The 25,214-nt window shown below is 41.9% G+C and overlaps 1 protein-coding gene across 4 annotated transcripts in view; it reads right to left on the bottom strand.

Annotated features, from left to right (window-relative positions):
• The window catches only part of LOC118396467 (calcium-dependent secretion activator 2-like), a 237,686-nt gene that overhangs the window by 116,248 nt on the left and 96,224 nt on the right, over nt 1-25,214 (bottom strand). For all 4 annotated transcript variants that reach the window (XM_052465503.1, XM_052465505.1, XM_052465504.1 and 1 more), the window contains exons 4-6: nt 19,579-19,659; nt 19,010-19,243; nt 18,331-18,452 (exon numbers count right to left, since the gene is read on the bottom strand). In XM_052465503.1, the coding sequence (XP_052321463.1) occupies nt 18,331-18,452; nt 19,010-19,243; nt 19,579-19,659 (437 nt within the window). The remainder of the gene's footprint in view (nt 1-18,330; nt 18,453-19,009; nt 19,244-19,578; nt 19,660-25,214) is intronic.

The following is a 25,214-nucleotide window of genomic DNA, read 5'->3' as shown; positions in this document are numbered from 1 at the left end:
ACCCTTAATTGTGTTTAAATTACTGTATTTATACATGAGATATTGTGAGATACAGGAAGTAGATAGTTCAGCTGGCCGTCCTTGGCCAGCTCTCCCGCTATCTCTCTCAGAATGACCTTCTTGATCCAAATCAGTCAGGTTTCAAGACTAGTCATTCAACTGAGACTGCTCTTCTCTGTATCACGGAGGCGCTCCGCACTGCTAAAGCTAACTCTCTCTCCTCTGCTCTCATCCTTCTAGACCTATCGGCTGCCTTCGATACTGTGAACCATCAGATCCTCCTCTCCACCCTCTCCGAGTTGGGCATCTCCGGCGCGGCCCACGCTTGGATTGCGTCCTACCTGACAGGTCGCTCCTACCAGGTGGCGTGGCGAGAATCTGTCTCCTCACCACGCACTCTCACCACTGGTGCCCCCCAGGGCTCTGTTCTAGGCCCTCTCCTATTCTCGCTATACACCAAGTCACTTGGCTCTGTCATAACCTCACATGGTCTCTCCTATCATTGCTATGCAGACGACACACAATTAATCTTCTCCTTTCCCCCTTCTGATGACCAGGTGGCGAATCGCATCTCTGCATGTCTGGCAGACATATCAGCGTGGATGACGGATCACCACCTCAAGCTGAACCTCGGCAAGACGGAGCTGCTCTTCCTCCCGGGGAAGGACTGCCCGTTCCATGATCTCGCCATCACGGTTGACAACTCCATTGTGTCCTCCTCCCAGAGCGCTAAGAACCTTGGCGTGATCCTGGACAACACCCTGTCGTTCTCAACTAACATCAAGGCGGTGGCCCGTTCCTGTAGGTTCATGCTCTACAACATCCGCAGAGTACGACCCTGCCTCACACAGGAAGCGCCGCAGGTCCTAATCCAGGCACTTGTCATCTCCCGTCTGGATTACTGCAACTCGCTGTTGGCTGGGCTCCCTGCCTGTGCCATTAAACCCCTACAACTCATCCAGAACGCCGCAGCCCGTCTGGTGTTCAACCTTCCCAAGTTCTCTCACGTCACCCCGCTCCTCCGCTCTCTCCACTGGCTTCCAGTTGAAGCTCGCATCCGCTACAAGACCATGGTGCTTGCCTATGGAGCTGTGAGGGGAACGGCACCTCAGTACCTCCAGGCTCTGATCAGGCCCTACACCCAAACAAGGGCACTGCGTTCATCCACCTCTGGCCTGCTCGCCTCCCTACCACTGAGGAAGTACAGTTCCCGCTCAGCCCAGTCAAAACTGTTCGCTGCTCTGGCCCCCCAATGGTGGAACAAACTCCCTCACGACGCCAGGGCAGCGGAGTCAATCACCACCTTCCGGAGACACCTGAAACCCCACCTCTTTAAGGAATACCTAGGATAGGATAAGTAATCCTTCTCACCCCCCCCCCTTAAAAGATTTAGATGCACTATTGTAAAGTGGCTGTTCCACTGGATGTCATTTACATTTACATTTACATTTAAGTCATTTAGCAGACGCTCTTATCCAGAGCGACTTACAAATTGGAGAATGCACCAATTTGTAAGTCGCTCTGGATAAGAGCGTCTGCTAAATGACTTAAATGTAATGTAATGTAAATGTTCAAATAGATGGAGAGCGTCTTTAATTGAAACAGTAATAAAGTGCCCCCCACCCCCGCCTCTGTTTTGGTAAAAAGCTGAGGGACGGGACTGGAGAAATGTAACCACTCTCAAATTCATAGACAGAGCGATGGATGCAAGGACTGACCATCCATGATACACAAATTATAGTTTTAACCATGTTTGGAGGTTATACAGTGTTTGTTTACATTTACATGGTTTACAAACATTGGAGTAAAACAAGCTGAGTTTTGATATAACAGTTAAACTCAGCTCATGAGGCATTTACAAGTTATATTCTTCAAGAATCAATGGGTATATATCATACATTTGTAATTCAAAAAATGGACGCAGCAACTGAGGATTCTAGCTTTCAAAAGAGCACAGAATCAATATTAGGTCACAGAAATAAAATGAAAAAGACACGAGAAATAAAACAAACGAGAATGTGCACTATATACAAGGTCAGTACCAATTTAGGGCTGTTGTGGTGACCATATTACCGCCACAATGGCAGCCAAGAGTTTTCCTGTACTTAGCTCCATCCCATTTCTTTTTATCCTGAAAAACTCCCCAGTACTTGCCAATGTCAAGCATACCTATACCATGATGCAGCCACCACATTACTAGAAAACAAGGAGGCAGTTACTTAGTGATGTGTTGGACTTACCCCAAACATAAGGCTTTCTATTTAGGTAAAAGTGCATTCCTTTGGTGTTTTTTGTTTGTTGCAGTATTACTTTAGTGTCTTTTTGCATACAAGATGCATGTTTTGGAATATGTTTATTCTGTATATTTGTATTCTTCGTCATTTAGGTCATTATTCTGGAGTCAATAAAATGTTGTTGATCCATCCACAGTTGTTAAATCCCATCACAGCCATTGAATTCTGTAGCTGTTAAAAAATTAAAAAAAACACCAATGGCCTCATGGCGACATCCCTGAGCAGTTGAATATCCTGTCCTGCAGCTCAGTTCAGAAGGACGACTGTATCTTTGATGTGTCTGGGTGGTTTAATACATAATCCACAGCATAATTATTAACTTGATCATGCTTAAAGATATGTTTAATGTCTGATTTATTATTGTTACCCATCTACCAATCACTGCCCTTCTTCATGAGGCTTTCAAAGAGCTCCATGGTTTTTGTAGTTGAATCTGTGCTTGGAATTCAATACTTGACTGATGGACCTTACATATGTTGTATATATGGGGTAGAGAGGAAGGGTTAGTCATTCAGAAATCATGTAAACCCGTAATATTTCACACAGAGTGAGTCCATGTCACTTATTATGTGATTTTTAAAGCAAATTTGTACTCCTGAACTAATTTAGGCTTGCCTAAACAAAGGGGCTGAATACTTACGCAACAACTATATTAGTTGTGAATTTGTTATTGATCTTTAAAAATATATATATATTCTTCCACTTTGACATGAGTATATTGTGTAGATTGTTTAAAAAATAAATCATTTTAATCCCACTTTGTAACACAAAATGTGAAGAAATTCAAAGGGTCTGAATACTTTTGCAAGGCACTGTAGATGGATATAACTCATTTTAGTATAGACATTCCTATTGAGGGCTTTGTAGTATATTCATTTAAGAATGCATGTTATTGCCTTGGATTGAATTAGATGAAAATACATGCCCTAAATTTGAAGACTTAACAATGCTTTATTTATTATAATTTTTTTTTTGGGGGTTGGGGTTGCATTTTGCAACACTTCTGTATAACACCCTATCCTTCTCATTAAATTCTTATTTGAATTCCATCTTCCATTGTTCTCCTAATTTGCACACATAGAGCCAGAGGCTAGTGCCGCTTTGATGACTTGTAATTGGCTAACAACAACAAGCAACACGCACCACTCTCATGAAATGTAATTAGATACTTTTCTCTCTCTTTCTCTACTGCAGCAGTCACGTTCAGGTCTGTATAGGTCCTTACCAGCAAATTAGTTATAATTACACATCCCCGAGGCCATCAGATCTGACCCAGATCCGAGGGTCAACTACAGAATTTCGGACGCAACCTGGTCGGGTCCCGGGTAATCAGTTTTGGGTGGACCCATGAAGACCTCTAGGTCTGTACTCTCCTGGAAGCTTCTGATTTGGGTTTAAGGTGGAGGATGAGCATGGTGGGTGGTTCAGTTATCCCACTAGGCACAAACTGATTGTTGGAAACTATTTTTATTCATTGTCATTTCAACAAAATAAATGTATGTGATTATGTTGAATCATTGTGGAAAACGTATTGGATTTGCAAAAAGTCAACAACGTAAAGGGATTTCGGGAAAGTCTGTATTTTCTTCACCTAAATCCACCTTTACCCTAAAACCAATGAGATGGTTAAAATGTTTTTTGGTTTTACAATCGAATTGAATAAAAACTAGCATTGAACTGACGTCTGTGCCCAGTGCGATAACACCTGCACAACAGGTCACGAGTGTGTGTGCATTTATTATTTCCCAGTTGCCAAGACAACGTGTGGATTTTATTCAAAACGGTCTGTTCCTTTAAATTGCGAGAGACAAAATACATATAAACTCACTCACAGAGGAGGGTAAAGGAAAAGATCAGTTCAAACAAGAAGTGTCTATTGTTTGCCTCGTGTTATTTTTCTTTATCACGGCACACAAAGAAAATGGACACTGGAGATAACCCTGAGCAGACTTTACCCGACACTGATCTGTCTTTGTTTGCCTCTCTTAGGAAAGTCAACAGTTAAGGATGTCATGTGGAAGGCCGGGAAGTTAACTATGTGTGGTGTATTTTCCAAAAAGGTGTTTTCTGTCTTAAGATACATTATCTGACAAGGTATAGAACAGCAACAAATACCTACCTGGCTGAAGCAAAACATTTTACTTAATTTCTTCCTTGAAAAGAGAGTGAGTGTGTGGGAAGGAAGGTCTTTCCCATCTCTGCTGAAGGACAAATATTGTCTGTCTATGCATAAAATACTTAGAAATGCACTGATTCATTCAGTCAAGTAACTACCCTCTAATCCAACTAAGATGCAAGACAATGACAATCATTGGTCTTGCTGTCAGCCTACACAAAGGCGTATAATGACTTCAAATTGAAAGGAGCCTCGAATGGTAAGGAAAAAGAACAGAAAATGTTTTATTTATTTATTTCACCTTTATTTAACTAGGTAGGCCAGTTGAGAACAAGTTCCCATTTACAACTGCGACCTGGCCAAGATAAAGCAAAGCAGTGCGACACAAACAACACATGGGATAAACAAAAGTACGGTCAATAACACAATACAAACATCTATATACAGTGTGTGCAAATGTAGTAAGATTAGGGAGGTAAGGCAAATAGGCCATAGTGGTAAATAATTACAATTTAGCAATTTAGCTACTTGAATGTGCAAGTAGAGATACTGGGTTGCAAAGGAGAAGAAAAAAAACAATAAGGGGAGGAGGTAGTTGGGTGGGCTATTTACAGATGGAATAATTGGTAAGCTGCTCTGACAGATGATGCTTCAAGTTAGTAAGGGAGATATATAAGACTCCAGCTTCAGAGATTTTTGCAATTTGTTCCAGTCATTAGCAGCAGAGTACTGGAAGGAAAGGAGGCCTTGTTGGCTTTGGGGATGACCAGTGAAATATACCTGCTGGAACACGTGCTACGAGTGGGTGCTGCTATGGTGACCAGTGAGCTGAGGTAAGGCGGGGCTATACCTAGCAAAGACTTATAGATGACCTGGAGCCAGTGGGTTTGGCGACGAATATAAAGCGAGGGCAGCCAGCGAGAGCATACAGGTCGCAGTGGTGGGTAGTATATGGGGCTTTGGTGGCAAAACGGATGGAACTGTGGTAGACTACATATAATTTGCTGAGTAGAGTGTTGGAGGCTAATTTGTATATGACATCGCCGAAGTCAAGGATCGGTAGGATAGTCGGTTTTACGAGGGTATGTTTGGCAGCAAAGGATGCTTTGTTGCGAAATAGGAAACCGATTCTAGATTTAATTTTGGATTGGAGATGCTTAATGTGAGTCTGGAAGGAGAGTTTACAGTCTAACCAGACACCTAGGTATTTGTAGTTGTCCACATATTCTAAGTCAGAACCGTCCAGAGTAGTGATGCTAGTCGTGCGGGCGGGTGCAGGCAGTGATCGGTTGAAGAGCATGCATTTAGTTTTACTTGCATTTTAGAGCAGTTGGAGGCCACGGAAGGAGTGTTGTATGGCATTGAAGCTCACAGTGTCCAAAGAAGGGCCAGAAGTATACTGAGAATCACCAGCAGCAAGAGCAGAGTCATAAAGACTGCAATGATTGTGTAATAGATGGATGCATAATAATAACTTTATTTGTATAGCGCTTTTCAATATACAGTGCCTTGCGAAAGTATTCGGCCCCCTTGAACTTTGCGACCTTTTGCCACATTTCAGGCTTCAAACAAAGATATAATACTGTATTTTTTTGTGAAGAATCAACAACAAGTGGGACACAATCATGAAGTGGAACGACATTTATTGGATATTTCAAACTTTTTTAACAAATCAAAAACTGAAAAATTGGGCGTACAAAATTATTCAGCCACTTTACTTTCAGTGCAGCAAACTCTCTTTTTAACATAAATATTTAATAATGTTCCAACCAGAGAATTCCTGGAACGCAGGTTACTCTCATGTGATCAGCTCATGCCACTCTGGCAGACCCCTGACTCAATCAGCTCTCATTTCCCCCTCCTCACAGTAGAAGCCTCAAACAAGGTTCTAAAGACTGTTGACATCTAGTGGAAGCCTTAGGAAGTGCAACATGACACCATAGACACTGTGTATTCGATAGGCAATGACTGAAAAACTACAAACCTCAGATTTCCCACTTCCTGGTTGGATTTTTTTCTCAGGTTTTTGCCTGCCATATGAGTTCTGCTATACTCACAGACATCATTCAAACAGTTTTAGAAACTTCAGAGTGTTTCTATCCAAATCTACTAATTTATATGCATATGCATATCCTAGCTTCTCGGCCTGAGTAGCAGGCAGTTTCATTTGGGAACGCCTTTCATCCAAAATTGCCCTCTACCCCGGGCTTGTAAGTAAGCATTTCACGGTAAGGTCTACACTTGTATTCGGTTCTATCCGGCACATGTAACAAATACATTTTGATTTGAAACAAGATAGGTAATTAAAATCATACATTAAAAACACTGGCCGTCCATGAGATTATGAGAAAATACAAACAATGGAGTTATGATGTGGTAGGACAGTTGTAGTAAGGCCAAGGGGCATTTATAAGTTATGCTACTCAAGAATCAAAGGGTGATATGGTTGATCGAAGTTATCATTAAATTGAACAGCAGGAAATATTCCAGATAGTGGCTTAAAGGCCATGTTCTTCTGGTTTCAGGGCTAATGAAGAGGATGGTATATTGTAGTGGCATGAAATGGAGGGCACACAGTCTGAGCTTTGGGAAATTCTCCACCACTGAGAGTCTGAAAGGGTAGTCTTATTACCGCATTACCAGACTCCTGCCGCCGCCAATAACCATGCTAAAATCAATGGCCAGAGGCACGGCAACAAGCAAGGACTCACTGTTACTGTACCTAATCATCAGACATTTTAATTTAGCTGGAGGCTGTGAGACAATAGCCACTTCATGATGTGATAGGAGGGATAATGCAGTGCAAAGTCACACAACAGAGGCTATTACTGAATCTCTCTGCTATGTGGATGGATGCTATGAAAATTGTGTCTCAAGAGACAAACATATTTTCAATTGAAGCTTTGGAGGACAAGATGATAACTCTTCAGCTAAATGAGGTGGAACGGAAAATAATTAAAATCGTGTTCCCCCAGACAACATGTTTAAAGGGCACAGCAGCAGGACTTCACTTAATACCATGCTTTTAGGCCTAACTAACTTAAACATTAGCTACCTGAGCAGCTAACCGATCGCTGAAGCTGTACATAGCCCACCCAATCTACCTACCTCATCCCCATATTGTTTTCATTTACTTTTCTGCTAATTTGAAGACCAGTATTTCTACTTGCACATCATCATCTGCTCATCTATCACTCCAGTGTTATTTTCTAAATTGTAATTACTCCACTACTATTTATTGCCTTACCTCCTCACGCCATTTGACCACTGTATATAGATTTTTTTCTCCCTATTGTGTTATTAACTGTACGCTTGTTTATTCCATGTGTAACACTGTGTTGTTGTTTGTAAATTATAACTTGTTCTCAACTAGCCTACCTGGTTAAATAAAGGTGAAATAAAAATAATTTAAAAAAAGACCAGAGCCTGGACTTTATCTTCATTAATTTCCATTTCAATCAGGTGGGGGAAAACTTTGAGCAAGAGTGTTAAAGAATTCACTCCAAAACTTCATTATCACAAGTCACATAAGCTACTATGAGACACATGTCTAGATTGGACAGGCCCAGAGCTCTTGCGAGATGACTAAGAGGCCAGTCAGTATGTCAGCAACGCTAACAAAGGAAGTGGAAATGATGTCGTGAGCTCAGACAGGGGAACTCCTTGACCTAACACTGAACCTGCATGGCATGGTAGCTCAAGGTTATGCCACCAAACACAAACTTTAGTTCTCTGTGTGCTGTGCTGTCTATTCCCCTATGCTGAAAAACAAGTGAAGTGGAAAGCAGGGGAAAAAATCACCACTGGAAAAGGAAGTTAACTTCTTGGATATAGGGGGCGCTATTTTAATTTTGGGATGAAAAACGTTCCCGTTTTAAACAATATATTTTGTCACGAAAAGATGCTCGACTATGCATATAATTGACAGCTTTGGAAAGAAAACACTCTGACGTTTCCAAAACTGCAAAGATATTGTCTGTGAGTGCCACAGAACTGATGTTACAGGCGAAACCCAGATAAAAATCCAATCAGGAAGTGCCGCATTTTTTGAAACCGCCTCATGCCAATGACTCCTTATATGGCTGTGAATGGGCCACGAATGAGCTTAGGCTTTCTGTCGCTTCCCAAGGTGTCGACAGCATTGTGACATATTTGTAGGCATATCATTGGAAGATTGACCATAAGAGACTACATCTACTAGGTGGTCACTTGGTGTCCTCCGTTGCAATTATTGCGTAATCTCCAGCTGCAGTATTTTTCTGTTCGCTTCTGATGAGAAACCAACTGTGACGACTGATATATTATCGAATAGATATGTGAAAACACCTTGAGGATTGATTCTAAACAACGTTTGCCATGTTTCTGTCGATATTATGGAGCTAATTTGGAAAAAAAGTTTGGCGTTGTAGTGACTGCATTTTCCTGTCTTTTTCTTAGCCAAACGTGATGAATAAAACGGAGCTATTTCACCAACACAAATAATATTTTTGGAAAAAATGAACATTTGCTATCTAACTGAGAGTCTCGTCATTGAAATCATCCGAAGTTCTTCAAGGGTAAATTATTTTATTTGAATGCTTTTCTTGTTTTTGTGAAAATGTTGCCTGCTGAATGCTAGGCTTGATGCTATGCTAGCTAGCAATACTCTTACACAAATGCTTGTGTAGCTTTGGTTGAAAAGCATATTTTGAAAATATGAGATGACAGTGTTGTTAACAAAAGGCTAAGCTTGTGTTTCAATATATTTATTTCATTTAATTTGCGATTTTCATGAATAGAAAAAGTTGCGTTATGCTAATGCATTATAGTTGAAGTATTTTTCTGTCGATTTCTCAGCCAAGCAGGATGACCAAACGTGACGTTTTTCGCCTACAAAAATATTATTTTTGGAAAAAAGGAACATTTGCTATCCAACTGGGAGTCTTCATGAGTGAAAGCATCTGTTCATGAGTGAAAGTTCTTCAAAGGTAAATTATTTAATTTGGTTGCTTTTCTTATTTTTGTGAAAATGTTGCCTGCTGCCAGCACAGCCTAGCATAGCATTATGCCATGCTAAACTTACACAAATGCTTGTCTAGCATTGGCTGTAACGTATATTTTGAAAATCTGAGATGACAGTGTTGTTAACAAAAGGCTAAGCTTGTGTTTGAATATATCTATTTCATTTCATTTGCGATTTTCATGAATAGGAAACGTTGCGTTATGGTAATGCACTTGAGGCTATGATTACGCTCCCGGATACGGGATCGCTCGTCGCTAGAGGTTAAGAGTTGGCGAGGCTTTACTCTGTGGATCCAGAACTGTTGTTGGCGCTGTGTCATGATGATTTAGATGGGAGAAGACTGCAGAGCTATCAAGGGTGCTCACTACCATCCAACCTCCCCTTGCATTACATAACAAATCCCAGCTTTAATAGGCGCCATTCGCAACATTAAACAATGCTCTGGGGAAGCAGCGGTGCTCTATAGCCTTAGATGTTAAAACTAGGAGTCTGTGTTACATGGAGCGCCTGTGTTTTACTCTCATTAGCTCATAAATGTAGCACATTGTTCGCATTTCAAAGCTAAGGTCTGACTGTATTACCATCATCAGTATATTACCATCAGGCATGGCTGCCATGTGTACGCGTGGGTACGTTCATTTAATCTTCAAAAGCTGACATGCCAAGACCAGGGATAATCCAATTAGACCTAAACAGGCAATGCGCTCTCTGCTGTAAACACTCAGGTTCCTATTAAAGTCGAAAAAAGCTGCATCTGAAATGTCCACACACATCTACATTATATATACAAAACTAGTATGTGGACGCCCCTTCAAATTGGTGGATTTGACTATTTCAGCCACACCGTTGCTGACAAGTGTATAAAATCGAGCACGCAGCTCCAGTGGTTCCTCCTTTAAAAGTTGCGTCATACTGCGGCACGCCTTGCGTGCTGCCTCGGCATGCTGTGGCACGTCCTTTAATTCTCAGCCATTTTTTCTGTTACTGCAAGTTATTGCTAGTTTGACCACCAGAGGGCATCTTTGAAAAGCATTTGATAGTATTCTGTATTGGCATTACCAGAGAATTTAAAACCTTTTTTGTAATAACATAGTATATGGGATTGATTTTAAGAAATTTGGCTTAATTAATTTGATTAATACTATGGTGTTTCTATTCAGAGAAAAGGGAAAAAGGAAGCCCTCATGGTTTCTATGGCGCTGTACAACACGACGTCGGGAGTAGGCTACAGGATCGGAGGATTCTAAATTGTTTGCCTTTATTAGACAACTTTGTTACAATATTTCGGTAAATCAGTGATATTTATTCCCATAGTAATTCGTTATGGATCCATAACTAAATCAACATGTGCATCTTGAAAGAGTACTTTTTATCATTATTTTATTAACGAAATGTGTTTATTTGTTTATTAGGCTACTGTCCAGTCTACAATAAATACTGTCGTAAACATGTAGAAAATAGTCAAAATAAAGAAAATCCTGGAATGAGTAGGTGTCCAAACTTTTGACTGGTACTTGCTTAATTAATTTGATTAATATTATGATGATTAATACTATTCCATGAAAAATGAAATACCCTCTGCGTTTCTGTTAGAATGGAACTGAAAATATGGCGCTGTACAATGTGATTCCATATGTGTTATTTCATAGTTGTGATGTCTACTACATAATTAGACATTACACAACACCAGTGACACTCATTTCGCCTATGGTAGGCCTACAATATATCGAAAAAAAAATGTTTCAATGATCTTGTCTCTCCTCCAATAATTACATTTAGAGGATTGGAGGACTAAATTAATATCCAAGGGGCATTTTCTGTTGGGATCTGTGAGAATATCTGAGAATATCTAAGTTTAAAAAAAATATAATTCTAAATTAGTTATTAACAAATCGCTTTGTTTAAAAAGTAACAATATTTTGGAGATTTCGTTTTCATTTTGTCCTAGAATTTGAGTGAGAAAATGGCAAAAAAGCAGACATCACTTGCTTATATTCAGTCAACACATATCTCAAGAAAATCATGGCATATTTGAACGAGTAATTCGTTATAGACCCATAACTATTTTTTTAATTTTTTAATTTTTTAATTAACAGCTCGGTTTTGAATAGTAACTGTGTTAAGGATGGAATTTTGGGTGGGGTGAGGAAAGGCGTGACTTTAAGGTTACAATAGGCTATAAGTATACAGTAGATTGACGATTTTCCTCACTTTGATTATATTGTAGCACCATGACCAGGATCTCTATTCATTTAAGTGAGCAGATTAAGGCTTTCAGGAGGAATGGAAAATATAAAAGTAAGTAGACCTTTATGTAGTAAAATAAATAAATAAAAGACCTACAACACCTTTGGTAGGCCAACAGTATATCTAAAAAAATATGTTTTTCATCTCTACATGTAGGTCTCTTTATTTAAACCCAATCAAACTTGTTCGGCATCAACTGAAAACATTAATCTGTAACTCTGCCAAGCAAAGATGAACTGGTCAAGGTCATCAAGAGGTTTTGTCTAGAGAAATTGACGATACAACAATGCAACAAATACATTGATCATCTCAGCAAGGTTTTACCTGTGGTCGTGGAGCTGGATGGAAGTGCGACTAAAATGTAGTTTATATAAACATCTGCATTTGAATGTATTTTTTCTCGTTATTTTATTTGAGGAACAAAATAATAAAGATGTTGCTGAATAAATACTGTACTGATGTTTTGAGTTAGAAATGTAACACTTTAGAGTACTTAAGCATCATACATTGCAAGTTGGGGGAATAGGCTAATAGGAAACATTTGCATGATGGGCTACAACTGCTACAGTTGTGAAAAACAAGTGTTTGAAAACCTGTTTTCAAAATGCCTCCAGTTGTCCATCATTACTGTAAATAAAAACACAGCATCTTGTTTACATATTGTTTACATTCTTTATATCTACCTTTCCAATTACTTTTAGAGTTTGGAATGTACAACTGTGCGCTTTTAATTAATAGTTCCATTGTTTAAATCGAACATGCAGACTTTTTGACTTTCAATGATGGTTTTATGTAGGATGCTACATTTTTGACCAGTTGCAATTGTAAGTAGGCCTAAAAAGCCTCATAGCCTACCTCAACCACACGTTATTTATATAGGCCTAGGCTCTGAAGACATAGACTCCCATTAAGCCCTCTTGTTGTTTGTAAAGTCAAATTAAAATGATGATTATTGTTGAAATGAATTGCTCGACCCGTGTAGGTTTTCACCATCTGTTGGTGTACAACACTAGCATAACAAGCTAGCTATATTTTCAGCACCAGCCTACCAGCACCCTACCCCGGCCAATTAAGTTCTACCCCGGCCAAACCCACTGGGCCAATTGTGCGCCGCCCTATGGCACTCCCAATCACGGTTGGATGTGATACAGCCAGAATTCGAATATACACAGTTGAAGTCAGAAGTTTACATACACCTTAGCCAAATACATTTAAACTCATTTTTTCACAATCCCTGACATTTAATCAGAGTAAAAATTCCTTGTCTTTGGTCAGTTAGGATCAACACTTTATTTTAAGAATGTGAAAAGTCAGAATAATATTAGAGAGAATTATTTATTTCAGCTTTGATTTCTTTCATCACATTCCCAGTGGGTCAGAAGTTTACATACACTCAATTAGTATTTGGTAGTATTGCCTAAAAATTATTTAACTTAGGTCAAACGTTCCACGTAGCCTTCCACAACCTTCCCACAATACGTTGGGTGAATTTTGGCCCATTCCTCCTGACAGAGCTGGTGTAACTGAGTCAGGTTTGTAGGCCTCCTTGCTTGCACATGCTCTTTCAGTTCTGCCCACACATTTTCTATAGGATTGAGGTCAGGGCTTTGTGATGGCCACTGCAATACCTTGACTTTGTTGTCCTTAAGCCATTTTGCCACAACTTTGGAAGTATGCTTGGGGTCATTGTCCATTTGGAAGACCTATTTGTGACCAAGCTTTAACTTCCCGACTGATGTCTTGAGATGTTGCTTCAATATATCCACATAATTTCCCACCCTCATGATGCCATCTATTTTGTGAAGTGCACCAGTCCCTCTCCACAACATGATGCTGCCACCCCCGTGCTTCACGGCTGGGATAGTGTTCTTTGGCTTGAAAGCCTCCCTTTTTTTCCTCCAAACAAAACAATGGTCATTTTGAACAAACAGTTATATTTTTCAAAATTGTAGCAGTGGCTTCTTCCTTGCTGAGCGGCCTTTCAGGTTATGTCGATATAGGACTCGTTTTACTGTGGATATAGATACAGTGCCTTGCGAAAGTATTCGGCCCCCTTGAACTTTGCGACCTTTTGCCACATTTCAAGCTTCAAACATAAAGATATAAAACTATATTTTTTTGTGAAGAATCAACAACAAGTGGGACACAATCATGAAGTGGAACGACATTTATTGGATATTTCAAACTTTTTTAACAAATCAAAAACTGAAAAATTGGGCGTGCAAAATTATTCAGCCCCCTTAAGTTAATACTTTGTAGTGCCACCTTTTGCTGAGATTACAGCTGTAAATCTTTATGTTTGAAGCCTGAAATGTGGCAAAAGTTCGCAAAGTTCAAGGGAGCCGAATACTTTCGCAAGGCACTGTACTTTTGTACCCGTTTCCTCCAGCATCTTTACAAGGTCCTTTGCTGTTGTTCTGGGATTGATTTGCACTTTTCGCACCAAAGTACATTAATCTCTAGGAGACAGAATGCATTTCCTTCCTGAGCGGTATGACGGTTATTGTTTGTACAGATGAACATGCTACCTTCAGACGTTTGGAAATGGCTCCCAAGGATGAACCAGACTTGTAGAGGTCTTGGCTGATTTCTTTTGATTTTCCCATGATGTCAAGCAAAGAGGCACTGAGTTTGAAGGTAAGCCTTGAAATACATCCACAGGTACACCTCCAATTGACTCAAATGATGTCAATTAGCCTATCAGAAGCTTCTAAAGCCATGCCATCATTTTCTGGAATTTTCCAAGCTGTTTAAAGCTAATGTCAACTTAGTGTATGTAAACTTTTGACCCACTGGAAGTGTGATACAGTGAATTATAAGTTAAATAATCTGTCTGTAAACAATTGTTGGAAAAATTAAGAGTCATGCACAAAGTAGATTTCCTAACAGACTTGCCAAAACTATAGTTTGCTAACAATACATTTGTGGAGTGGTTGTAAAACGAGTTTTAATGACACCAACCTAAGTGTATGTAAACTTCCTACTTCAACTGTATATAAATATATATACATTTCAGAACATTAACCGCGTGTAGGTAGATACGTGTGTAGGTAGATGTGGAAAGATAGAGACAAATTATTTGTTGCAAGAGGGGGAGGGGTGGTGGGGTCCCACCTAGCTTGGCTATTAGACAATTCTTTAGTAAAGGTGGAATAGTCTATTGTTCAGCTAATAGCCCATCCCGCGACGCTTGTGAAAAACAAATAATAATAATTTCCCCCCTTTCCACATGTTAAAGATTCCAATAGATAGTGTTTTTAGCCACAATCGGCCCCAACCCCAATTAATAAAGTTGGGCACAGTCGATAGCGTGCTGAACTTCGGGCTAGAATGTTGAGGGTTTGAAACCTTCTCCCTGCTTGTTTCATTACATTATTATGCCGGTCTCAGAGCAAATAGCCTGGAATGTTACTCCCATCTCATTCCTCGCTCTCTTCCACATGTCATTCAACACGCTTGTGGGTGTGCTGGCAGGATGTACTGTTTTTTATTCTGTATATATGAATTACAAAATCATGTTTCTAGTCTATTGCATAGTCACAATATGTAATCATTGGTGTCCCAGGAGCAGGAGTGGTAAACACAGTTGAAGTGTATATTTGTAATATATACTTGCAGACACAGCACCATTCACAGAACGGAGTTTGATATTGGATATGACAGAAAAAAACTTGCAAAATAGCGATTTTCGTAAATTTACTTTATGACTAAAATATGCACAATCGTTTGTCTCTACATTAAGTAACATATTCCTCTCAATTGTACATTTTTTGCTTGACTCGTTATGACTTTATAACTACTTACATTTGCCTCCCAGTAATGTTTTGTCAGCCATCTTTGCTGAAGAAAGCCAGCCTCCGCATCAAATTCGTCATTGGAACCACTCGATATGATTGGTCATATAAAAACCTTGGGACCAAAATGCATAATGAGTGTTCTAACTCCCCTTTGTGGTGGTCTGGAGCAATGAAGCCATGACGCTGGGTACCCCTAAGTCCCGCGGTGTAAGCTAGCAACTTTTAAAGGAGGAACCACTGTATGCAATTTCCATAGACAAACATTGGTAGTAGAATGGCCTTACTGAAGAGCTCAGTGACTTTCAACGTGGCACCGTCATAGGACCTTTCCAACAAGTCAGTTTGTCACATTTCTGCCCTGCTAGAGCTGCCCCGGTCAACTGTAAGTGCTGTTATTGTGAAGTGGAAACGTCTAGGAAAATCAACGGTTCAGCTGCGAAGTGGTAGGCCATACAAGGTCACAGAACGGGACCACCGAGTGCTGAAGCATGTAGTGCATAAAAATAGTTTGTCCTCGGTTGCAACACTCACCAGTGAGTTCTAGATTCAAAGTCAGCCCAAAAACTGTTCGTCGGGACCTTCATGAAATGCGTTTCCATGGCCGAGCAGCCGTACACAAGCCTAAGATGACCATGTACAATGCAAAGCGTCAGCTGGAGTGGTGAAAAGCATGCCGCCATTGGACTCTGGAGCAGTGGAAATGCATTATCTGTGCTTCCAACTTTGTGGCAACAGTTTGGGGAAGGCCCTTTCCTGTTTCAGCATGACAATGCCACTGTGCGTGCACAAAGTGAGGTACATACAGAAATGAACTTGACTGGCCTGCACAGAGCCCTGACGTCAACCCCATCGAACACCTTTGGGATGAATTGGAACGCAGACTGCGAGCCAGGCCTAATCACAACATCAGTGCCCTACCTCACTAATGCTCTTGTGGCTGAATGGAAGCAAGTCCCCACAGCAATGTTCCAACATCTAGTGAAAAGCCTTCCCATAAGAATGGAGGCTGTTATAGATGCAAATGGGGGAACAACTCCATATTAATACCCATGATTTTGGAATGAGATGTTCGACGAGCAGGTGTCCACGTACTTTTGGTCAAAATATTTGCTAGCCTCTCTACACTGGCTTCCTGTTAAGGCTAGGGCTGATTTCAAGGTTTTACTGCTAACCTACAAAGCATTACATGGGCTTGCTCCTTCTGATCTCTCCGATTTGGTCCTGCTGTACATACCTACACGCACGCTACGGTCACAAGACTCAGGCCTCCTTATTGTCTCTAGAATTTCTAAGCAAACAGCTGGTGGCAGGGCTTTCTCCTATGGAGCTCCATTTTTATGGAATGGTCTGTTTATCCATGTGAGAGACACAGACTCCGTCTCGACCTTTAAATCTTTATTGAAGACTAATCTCTTCAGTAGGTCCTATGATTGAGTGTAGTCTGTCCCAAGGGTGTGCAGGTGAATGGAAAGGCACTGGAGCGATAAACCACCCTTGCTGTCTCTGCCTGGCCGATTCCCCTCTCTCCACCGGGATTCTCTGCCTCTAACCCTAATACGGGGGCTGAGTCACTGGCTTACTGGTGCTCTTACCATCCCGTCCCTAGGAGGGGTGCGTCAGTGGGTGGGTTGAGTGGGTTGAGTCACTGACATGATCTTCCTGTCCAGGTTTGGCGCCCCCCTCGGGTTCGTGCCGTGGAGGAGATCTTCATGGGCTATACTGGGCCTTGTCTCAGGGTAGTAAGTTGGTGATTGAAGATGTCTCTCTAGTGGTGTGGGGGCTGTGCTTTGGCAGAGTGGGTGGGGTTTTATCCTGCCTGGTTGGCCCTGTCCGGGGGGTATCGTCGGACGGGGCCACAGTGTCTTCCAACCACTCCTATCTCAGCCTCCAGTATTTATGGTGCAATAGTCTATGTCTCGGGGTGCTAGGGTCAGTCTGTTATATCTTGAGTATTTATCCTATCTTATCCGGTGTCCTGTGTGAATTTAAGTATGCTCCCTCTAATTCGCTCTCTCTCCCTCTCCCTCTCCCTCCCGGAGGACCTGAGCCCTGGGACCATGCCTCAGGACTACCTGGCCATATGACTCCCTGCTGTCCCCAGTCCACCTGGTCATGCTGCTGCTCCAGTTTCAACTGTTCTGCCTGCGGCTATGGAACCCTGACCTGTTCACCGGACGTGCTACCCTGTCCCGGACCTCCTGATTTCGACTCTCTCTCTACCGCACCTGCTGTCTCTAACTCTGAATGATCGGCTCTGAAAAGCCAACTGACATTACCTCATGAGGTGCTGACCAGTTGCACCCTCTACAACCACTGTGATTATTATTATTATTATTTGACACTGCTGGTCATCTATGAACATTTGAACATCTTGGCCATGTACTGTTATAATCTTCACCCAGCACAGCCAGAAGAGGAATGGCCACCCCTCAGAGCTTGGTTCCTCTATATGTTTCTTCCTAGGACCCTGCCTTTCTAGGGAGTTTTTCCTAGCCACCGTGCTTCTACATCTGCATTGCTTGGGGTTGGGGTTTTAGGCTGTGTTCCTGTATAGCACTATGTGACATCAGCTGATGTAAAAAGGGCTTTAGAAATAAAATAAAATGATTGATTGATTGATTCTGTGAAGTTCCATGACTCTAGGACTAAAATAAGTTATTCAAAATGCCTTGTGAACTTCCATTAATATATGGCAATAAATAAAAAAAACATATTACTCGGTTCCTGAAAAGGTAACTTGGAAGGTTTTTTCAAGACCGCCTGAACAGTAATTATTAAACAGACACTCTTATCTGGAGTGAACGACAGTGAACACAGTCAATAAATGATGTGGCTGCTGCAGCAATTGAACATGCAACCTTGTTGTTGACTTACTGTGGTCTGGAGGCTTCTGCCTGGTCTGTCTGCAGTTTCTCTCCTCCCTCCACCTCCATGGTGCAGTACACAATCCTGTTAGGAGCCACCGACTTCAGGCCCTGCACCTCCACTATCACTATCTGCAAACAGCAACAGAGAGAGGACATGGTCAGCTCCACACTTATGCAGATAGAAAGGGAAGCATTAGACGTGGAGTCACTGGGTCGTGTAAGTCCAGTCGAGGCACTATCACAGAATGCCAACCTGCAGCCACAGAGGGGACATTCACAGGCATGTAGGAACACACACACACACACACACACACACACACACACACACACACACACACACACACACACACACACACACACACACACACACACACACACACACACACACACACACACACACACACACACACACACACACACACACACACACACACACATCAAAGAGCAGATAAGTTTGTTTCTTTTGTCTGGCCCCTTAGTAGACACAATAAGTCTCAAACTGACCCCAGAATAGATAAAACTACTACCAGACTCATGTAAATAAATGTAAAATACTCATTGATCTTTCTTTCAAAAGTCAACCAGAACAATTAACACATCAATTATCTTGACTGAGAGCAAGCAATCTGAGTGTACAACAAAAACATTTACTGGGCAAGATTACACAATGAAATCCCCACACACACCTCCAGTGCAAAGGAGAGGACCACGTCGGACTTGGAAAGGAATTCTGTCTCGTCGCCCATGTCCAGGTAGGAGTTGTTCATGGAGGAGCGTTTTAGCTTCTGTTTGAAGTTGGGGCCTCCCTTGGACACAGGTAGGCTCTCCAGGTTAGCCATGAGCAGATTGACAGACGAGCGCATCTCCTCGATGTACATGGCCTCCATGTCTTTAGACACAAACTTGGGGTAATTCCTCTCCTGAGGGAGTCAGTGTTAGAGGAAGAGTTGTGCATCCATCGTTGTGGAAGTTGATAACTACAGTGACCACAAGATATTATTTAAAGTATCTATCATCATATTATTTAAAGTAACTATCACCGGCTCAGTGAGATACAAGGTGTCCATCCAACTCTAACAAAGCTGATTTAACTAATCAATGTGTAATTGACTAGTTGATTCAGCTGTGAAAGTACCTGGCTGAAAAATTAAAACAACTTCTGGACACCTGTTAGCCCTCCATGACCAGAGCTGATTACCACTGTACGTGCCGTACACAGCATTGTTAGTTTGAGGGCTATAGGTGTAGGACTTACCCTGGCCATCTTCTCTGCAATCTGTAGTCTTCCATCCAGCTCCCGGCGGATCTGGGCTGCCTGTTCGTCCACATTGTCCAGCTACAAACCACAGACCAGGAAGGCGAGTGTTAATCAACCAATCGACAGATTGCTGAGTACCAATCGACAATAAATGAAAAGACATGGGGTGCTGACCAAATAAAACCGCCCACAAAGTCATCATTATCCATACTTTTCCTTTGACAACCAAAAACAAAACCTCTCCACACAGGAAAACAATATGGAATAACTCAAAATCTTTAAGTCTTAATGTGGTGGCTGTCGCTGCATGCGGGTGCATACCCCCAATTAGGTTGTTATGGTGTCTGGTCATCTAGAGATTTGTATTGGTAGGGTAGCTCCTCTATAGTGGCTGACCCCCCTTCGCCTGGTCAACCCTGATTGGCTGCGTTTACACAGACAGCCCAATTCTGATCTTTCGCACAATTATTGGCAAAAAGATCTCAAAAATGAAAAGCATAATTTTTGGGACAAATCACTCGCTCAGCGCTAAACCTTGTTTAGATATATTATTGAATCATGTGGTTATTGAGCAAGTTGAGTATACTAAACTGCTGGGTGTAACTCTACATAGTACGGAAGAGGTACATTTTTTTCATTGTCGATCAACAATGATAAACCACCTGGGTCTGACAACTTGAATGGAAAATTACTAAGGATAATAGCAGATGATATTGCCACTCCCATTTGCCATATCTTCAATTTAAGCTTACTAGAAAGTGTGTGCCCTCAGGCCTGGAGGGGAGCAAAACGTATTCCCCTACCTAAGAATAGTAAAGCCCCCTTAAATGGCTCAAATAGCCAACCAATTAGCTTGCTACCAACCCTTAGTAAACGTTTGGAAAAAATTGTGTTTGACCAGATAAAATTTAATTTCACAGTAAACTAATTGACAACAGAATTTCAGAATGCTTATAGGGATAGAACATTCAACAAGCACAACACTTACACAAATTACTGATGATTGGCTGACAGAAATTGATGATAAAAAGATCGAGGGGTCTGTTTTGTTAGACTTTAATGTGAATTTTGATATTATCGATCACTGTCTGTTGCTGGAAAAACATATTTGTTATAGCTTTACACCCCTGCTGTATTGTGGATAAAGAGTTACCTGTCTAACAGAACACAGAGGGTGTTCTTTAATGGAAGCCTATCAAACAAAATCCAGGTAGAATCAGGAATTCCCCAGGGCAGCTGTCTAGGCCTCTTACTTTTTTCAAAATGTTTTAACGACATGCCATCGGCTTTGAGTAAAGCCACTGTGTCTATGTATGCGGACGACTCAACACTATACACGTCAGCTACCACAGCAACTGAAATGACAGAAACACTTAAAGAGATGCAGTTCGTTTCAGAATTTGTGGCAAGGGATAAGTGTCTCCTAAATATTTAAAAAACTTAAAGCATTGTATTTGGGACAAATCATTCACTAAACCCTAAACCTCAACTAAATCTTGGAATAAATAATGTGGAAATTGAGCAAGTTGAGGAGACTAAATTGCTTGGAGTAACCCTGGTCAAAACATATTGATACAACAGCACTAGGATGAGAGAAGTTTGTCTCTAATAAATCGCTGCTCTGCATTCTTAACAGCACTATCAACAATGCTGTCATGCCCTGGCCATAGTGAGGCTTTTATTCTCTATTTTGGTTAGGCCAGGGTGTGACTAGGGTGGGCATGCTAGTTTCTTTATTTCTATGTTTGTGTTTGGCCGGGTGTGGTTCTCAAGCAGAGGCAGCTGTCTATCGTTGTCTCTGATTGAGAATCATACTTTTTCCCACCTGGGTTTGTGGGTAGCTGTTTTCTGTATAGTTTTAGTTACCTTACAGAACTGTTCGTTTCACGCTTTGTTATTTTTGTTCTAGTGTTCAGATTTAAATAAATATCATGAACATGTACCATGCTGCGCTTTGGTCCACTCCATCAGACGAGCGTGACAAATGCAGGTCCTACATGCCCTAGTTTAGTCACACCTGGACTACTGTTCAGTCGTATGGTCAGGTGCCACAAAGAGGGAAAATTGCAATTGGCTCAGAACAGGGTAGCACGGCTGGCCCTTGGAAGTACACAGAGAGCTAACATTAATAATATGCATGTCAATCTCTCCTGGCTCAAAGTGGAGGAGAGATTGACTTAATATAATAATAATATATGCCATTTAGCAGACGCTTTTATCCAAAGCGACTTACAGTCATGTGTGCATACATTCTACGTATGGGTGGTCCCGGGGATCGAAGACACTACCCTAGCGTTACAAGCGCCATGCTCTACCAACTGAGCTACAGAAGGACTTCATCACTACTTGTATTTGTGAGCGGTATTGACATGTTGAATGCACCGAGCTGTCTGTTTGACATACTGGCACACAGCTGGGACACCCATGCATACCCCACAAGACATGCCACCAGAGATCTCTTCACAGTCCCCAAGTCCAAAACAGACTATGGGAGGCACACAGTACTACATACAACCATGACTACATGGAACTCCGTTCCACATCAAGTAACTCATGTCAACAGTAAAACTTAATTTAAAAGACAGAAATTCATCTTATGGAGGGACAGTGAAGCAACACAAACATAGACACTTGAACACAACCATACAATAACGAATGCACTATGCACACATGGATTTAGTGCTAAAGTTATGTGGTAGTAGAGTAGAGGCCTGAGGGCATACACTTAATTAATATGTTGTGAAATCTGTTGTGAATGTATTGTAATGTTTTTAAAATGTATTGGCAGCGATACTTCTATGCTCGCTTCGAGGCAAATAACACTGAAACATACATGAGAGCACCAGCTGTACAGGAAGACTATGTGATCAAGCTCACCGCAGCCGATGTGAGTAAGACCTTTTAGACAGGTCAACATTCACAAGGCCACAGGGCTAGACAGATTACCAGGACGTGTACTGCGAGCATGCGCTGACCAACTGGGAAGTGTATTCACGGACATTTTCAACCTCTCCCTGTCCGAGTCTGTAATAACAACATGTTTTAAGCAGACCACCATAGTGCCTGTGCCCAAGAACACTAAGGTAACCTGCCTAAATGACAATCGACATGTAGCACTCACGTCTGTAGCCATGAAGTGCTTTGAAATGCTGGTCATGGCTCACATCAACACCATCATCCCGGAAACCCTAGCCTTACTCCAATTTGCATACCTCCCCAACAAATCCACAGATGATGCAGTCTCTATTGCACTCCACACTGCCCTTTCCCACCTGGACAAAAGGAACCCCTATGTGAGAATGCTATTCATAGAGTACAGCTCAGCATTCAACACCATAGTGCCCTCAAAGCTCATCAATAAGCCAAGGACCCTGGGACTAAACACCTCCCTCTGCAACTGGATCCTGGACTTCCTGACGGGCCGCTCCCAGGTAGTAAGAGTAGGTAACAACACATCCGCCTCCGCCAACGCAGGGGCCCCTCAGGGGTGCGTGCTCAGCCCCCTCCTGTACTCCATGTTCACTCATGACTGCACAGCCAGGCATGACTCCAACACCATCGTTAAATTTGCCGAAGACACAACAGTGGTCGGCCTGATCACCAACAACATGTGGCCAGAACAACAACCTCTAACTCAACGTGATAAAGACAAAGGAGATGATTGTGGACTACAGGAAACGGAGGACCGAACATGCCCCCATTCTCATCGATGGGGTTGCAGTGGAGCTGAGAGGGGTTGAGAGCTTCAAGTTCCTTGGTGTCTACATCACCAACAAACTAACATGGTCCAAGCACACCATGACTTTTGTTGTGAAGAAGGCACGACAAAACCCATTCCCCCTCAGGAGACTGAAAAGATTTGGCATGGGTCCTCAGATGCTCAAAAGGTTCTACAGCTGCACCATTGAAAGCATCCTGACTGATTACATCATTGTCTGGTATGGCTACTGCTCGGCCTCCGACCGCAAGGCACTACAGAGGGTAGTGCGAACGGCCCAGTACAGCCAAGCTTCCTGCCATCCAGGACCTCTATACCAGGCAGAGTCAGAGGAAGGCCCTAAAAATTGTCCTAGACTCCAGCCACCCTAGTCATAGACTGTTCTCTCTGCTACCACACGGCAAGCGGTACCGGAGCACCAAGTCTAGGTCCAAGAGGATTCTAAACAGCTTCTACCCCCAAGCCATAAGACTCCTGAACATCTAGTCAAAAGGCTACCCAGACTATTCGTATTGCCGCCCGTCTCATGGTAATTGACCGTTAATTAACAAACACATTTAGCATCTCCTGGCTTTCTACAAGTCACTGATGCAGACCTTTGGGGAACATCCTAAGGTCTGGAGCCTACAACTTCACAATAAATCCATTATTTATTTTAGACAGGTCTAAAGAAACATGATATGAAGAAAATGTAGTCTATTTCAGAAGAACAGAATAGCATACTCTGAGTTGTCCTTATGTTAGGTGCTGATCTGGCTATGCCTTATGTCTGTGGGCTACACTAGTTCATTTAGCAGACAGGATTTGCTTAGAATTCCGTACCATTATTATTTTATAGTGTGAAGAATACAATTGAACAAAGCTGAATAAAATAGAAAGGATATGATCTCCAAACGATTTGAGGGAGAGCGCACGTGGCTTTTGTGTTGAGCGGTTAACAAAGAAACAGGTACTCCGACATGCTTAATTTAGTGTTAATTTCATGTAACTTTAGTTGTTCAACAAATGCTGGGCTTGTTATGCGGAGTGGAACAGGGAACCCAAGAGCAGACTCAGACGAGGAGACTGGGATGAAGTAACCAAGGTATTTATTGAAACACGAGGAATATGGAGTGCAGGTCAGGGGAAACTCGGGCAGGTTGCTGGAAACCAGATGCGGAGGCTGAGGCTGGAGAGAGAGTGCTTAAGACAGGGTAAGCAGGTCCGGAGGGGAATCCTAGGGAATAGTAGAGTGGGGAATCGAGGACAGATGACGAGACGTGGAACTGGAGACAGGCACCAGAGTCAGAGCAGGCAGAATGAGCAAAGACTATGATCATGCAGCGTGGAAGTGTCAGGGCTGAGTATTTGTTGAGGTCTTGATTATGGAACAGATTGCAGCTGGGTGGAGATCTGCTCTGACTCCAGCACACCTGTCTCCGACACAATCACACACACAGACGTAGAGAATACTGGGGGAGTGGCGGCAGATGTGTTTTGTTTTTTAATACATTGTAAGGCTGCATGATGCGACTCTAATGATGATTTGAAAAAAGTCACTTGAGAAGCATGAGCTCTGCTATGTTTATATGCGCAGGCTGTACACACTGCATTAGTCTCTCATTCACAATTTGACAAGCACTTGATAATGCCTCAAATTTCCCAGCTGCACCCCTTTGTGGGGCCGTAATACCACCTAAAAAAAGACATGCCTTTTGCGGTCATTGTGCCCGTGGGCTAAATATAACAATTATAATTCCCTTCTCCCGGAGTACTGTGTGCTCCGAAGCACCTTTCACTCACATGGCTCTCCATCACGTGATCGGGTCTTTCTCACAGGCTACAAGTGATGACCGACACATAGGGGACGCAACTGCGCACGTCCTTATTGCGACTCTTTGGCTATCATTAATGTGATGACGATTGTTTTATCAAA

Source organism: Oncorhynchus keta, chromosome 17, assembly GCF_023373465.1.
Source record: "Oncorhynchus keta strain PuntledgeMale-10-30-2019 chromosome 17, Oket_V2, whole genome shotgun sequence".
Taxonomy (NCBI): domain Eukaryota; kingdom Metazoa; phylum Chordata; class Actinopteri; order Salmoniformes; family Salmonidae; genus Oncorhynchus; species Oncorhynchus keta.
The sequence above is the reverse complement of the archived record's forward strand: the minus strand, read 5'-3'. Positions and strand labels throughout refer to the sequence as shown.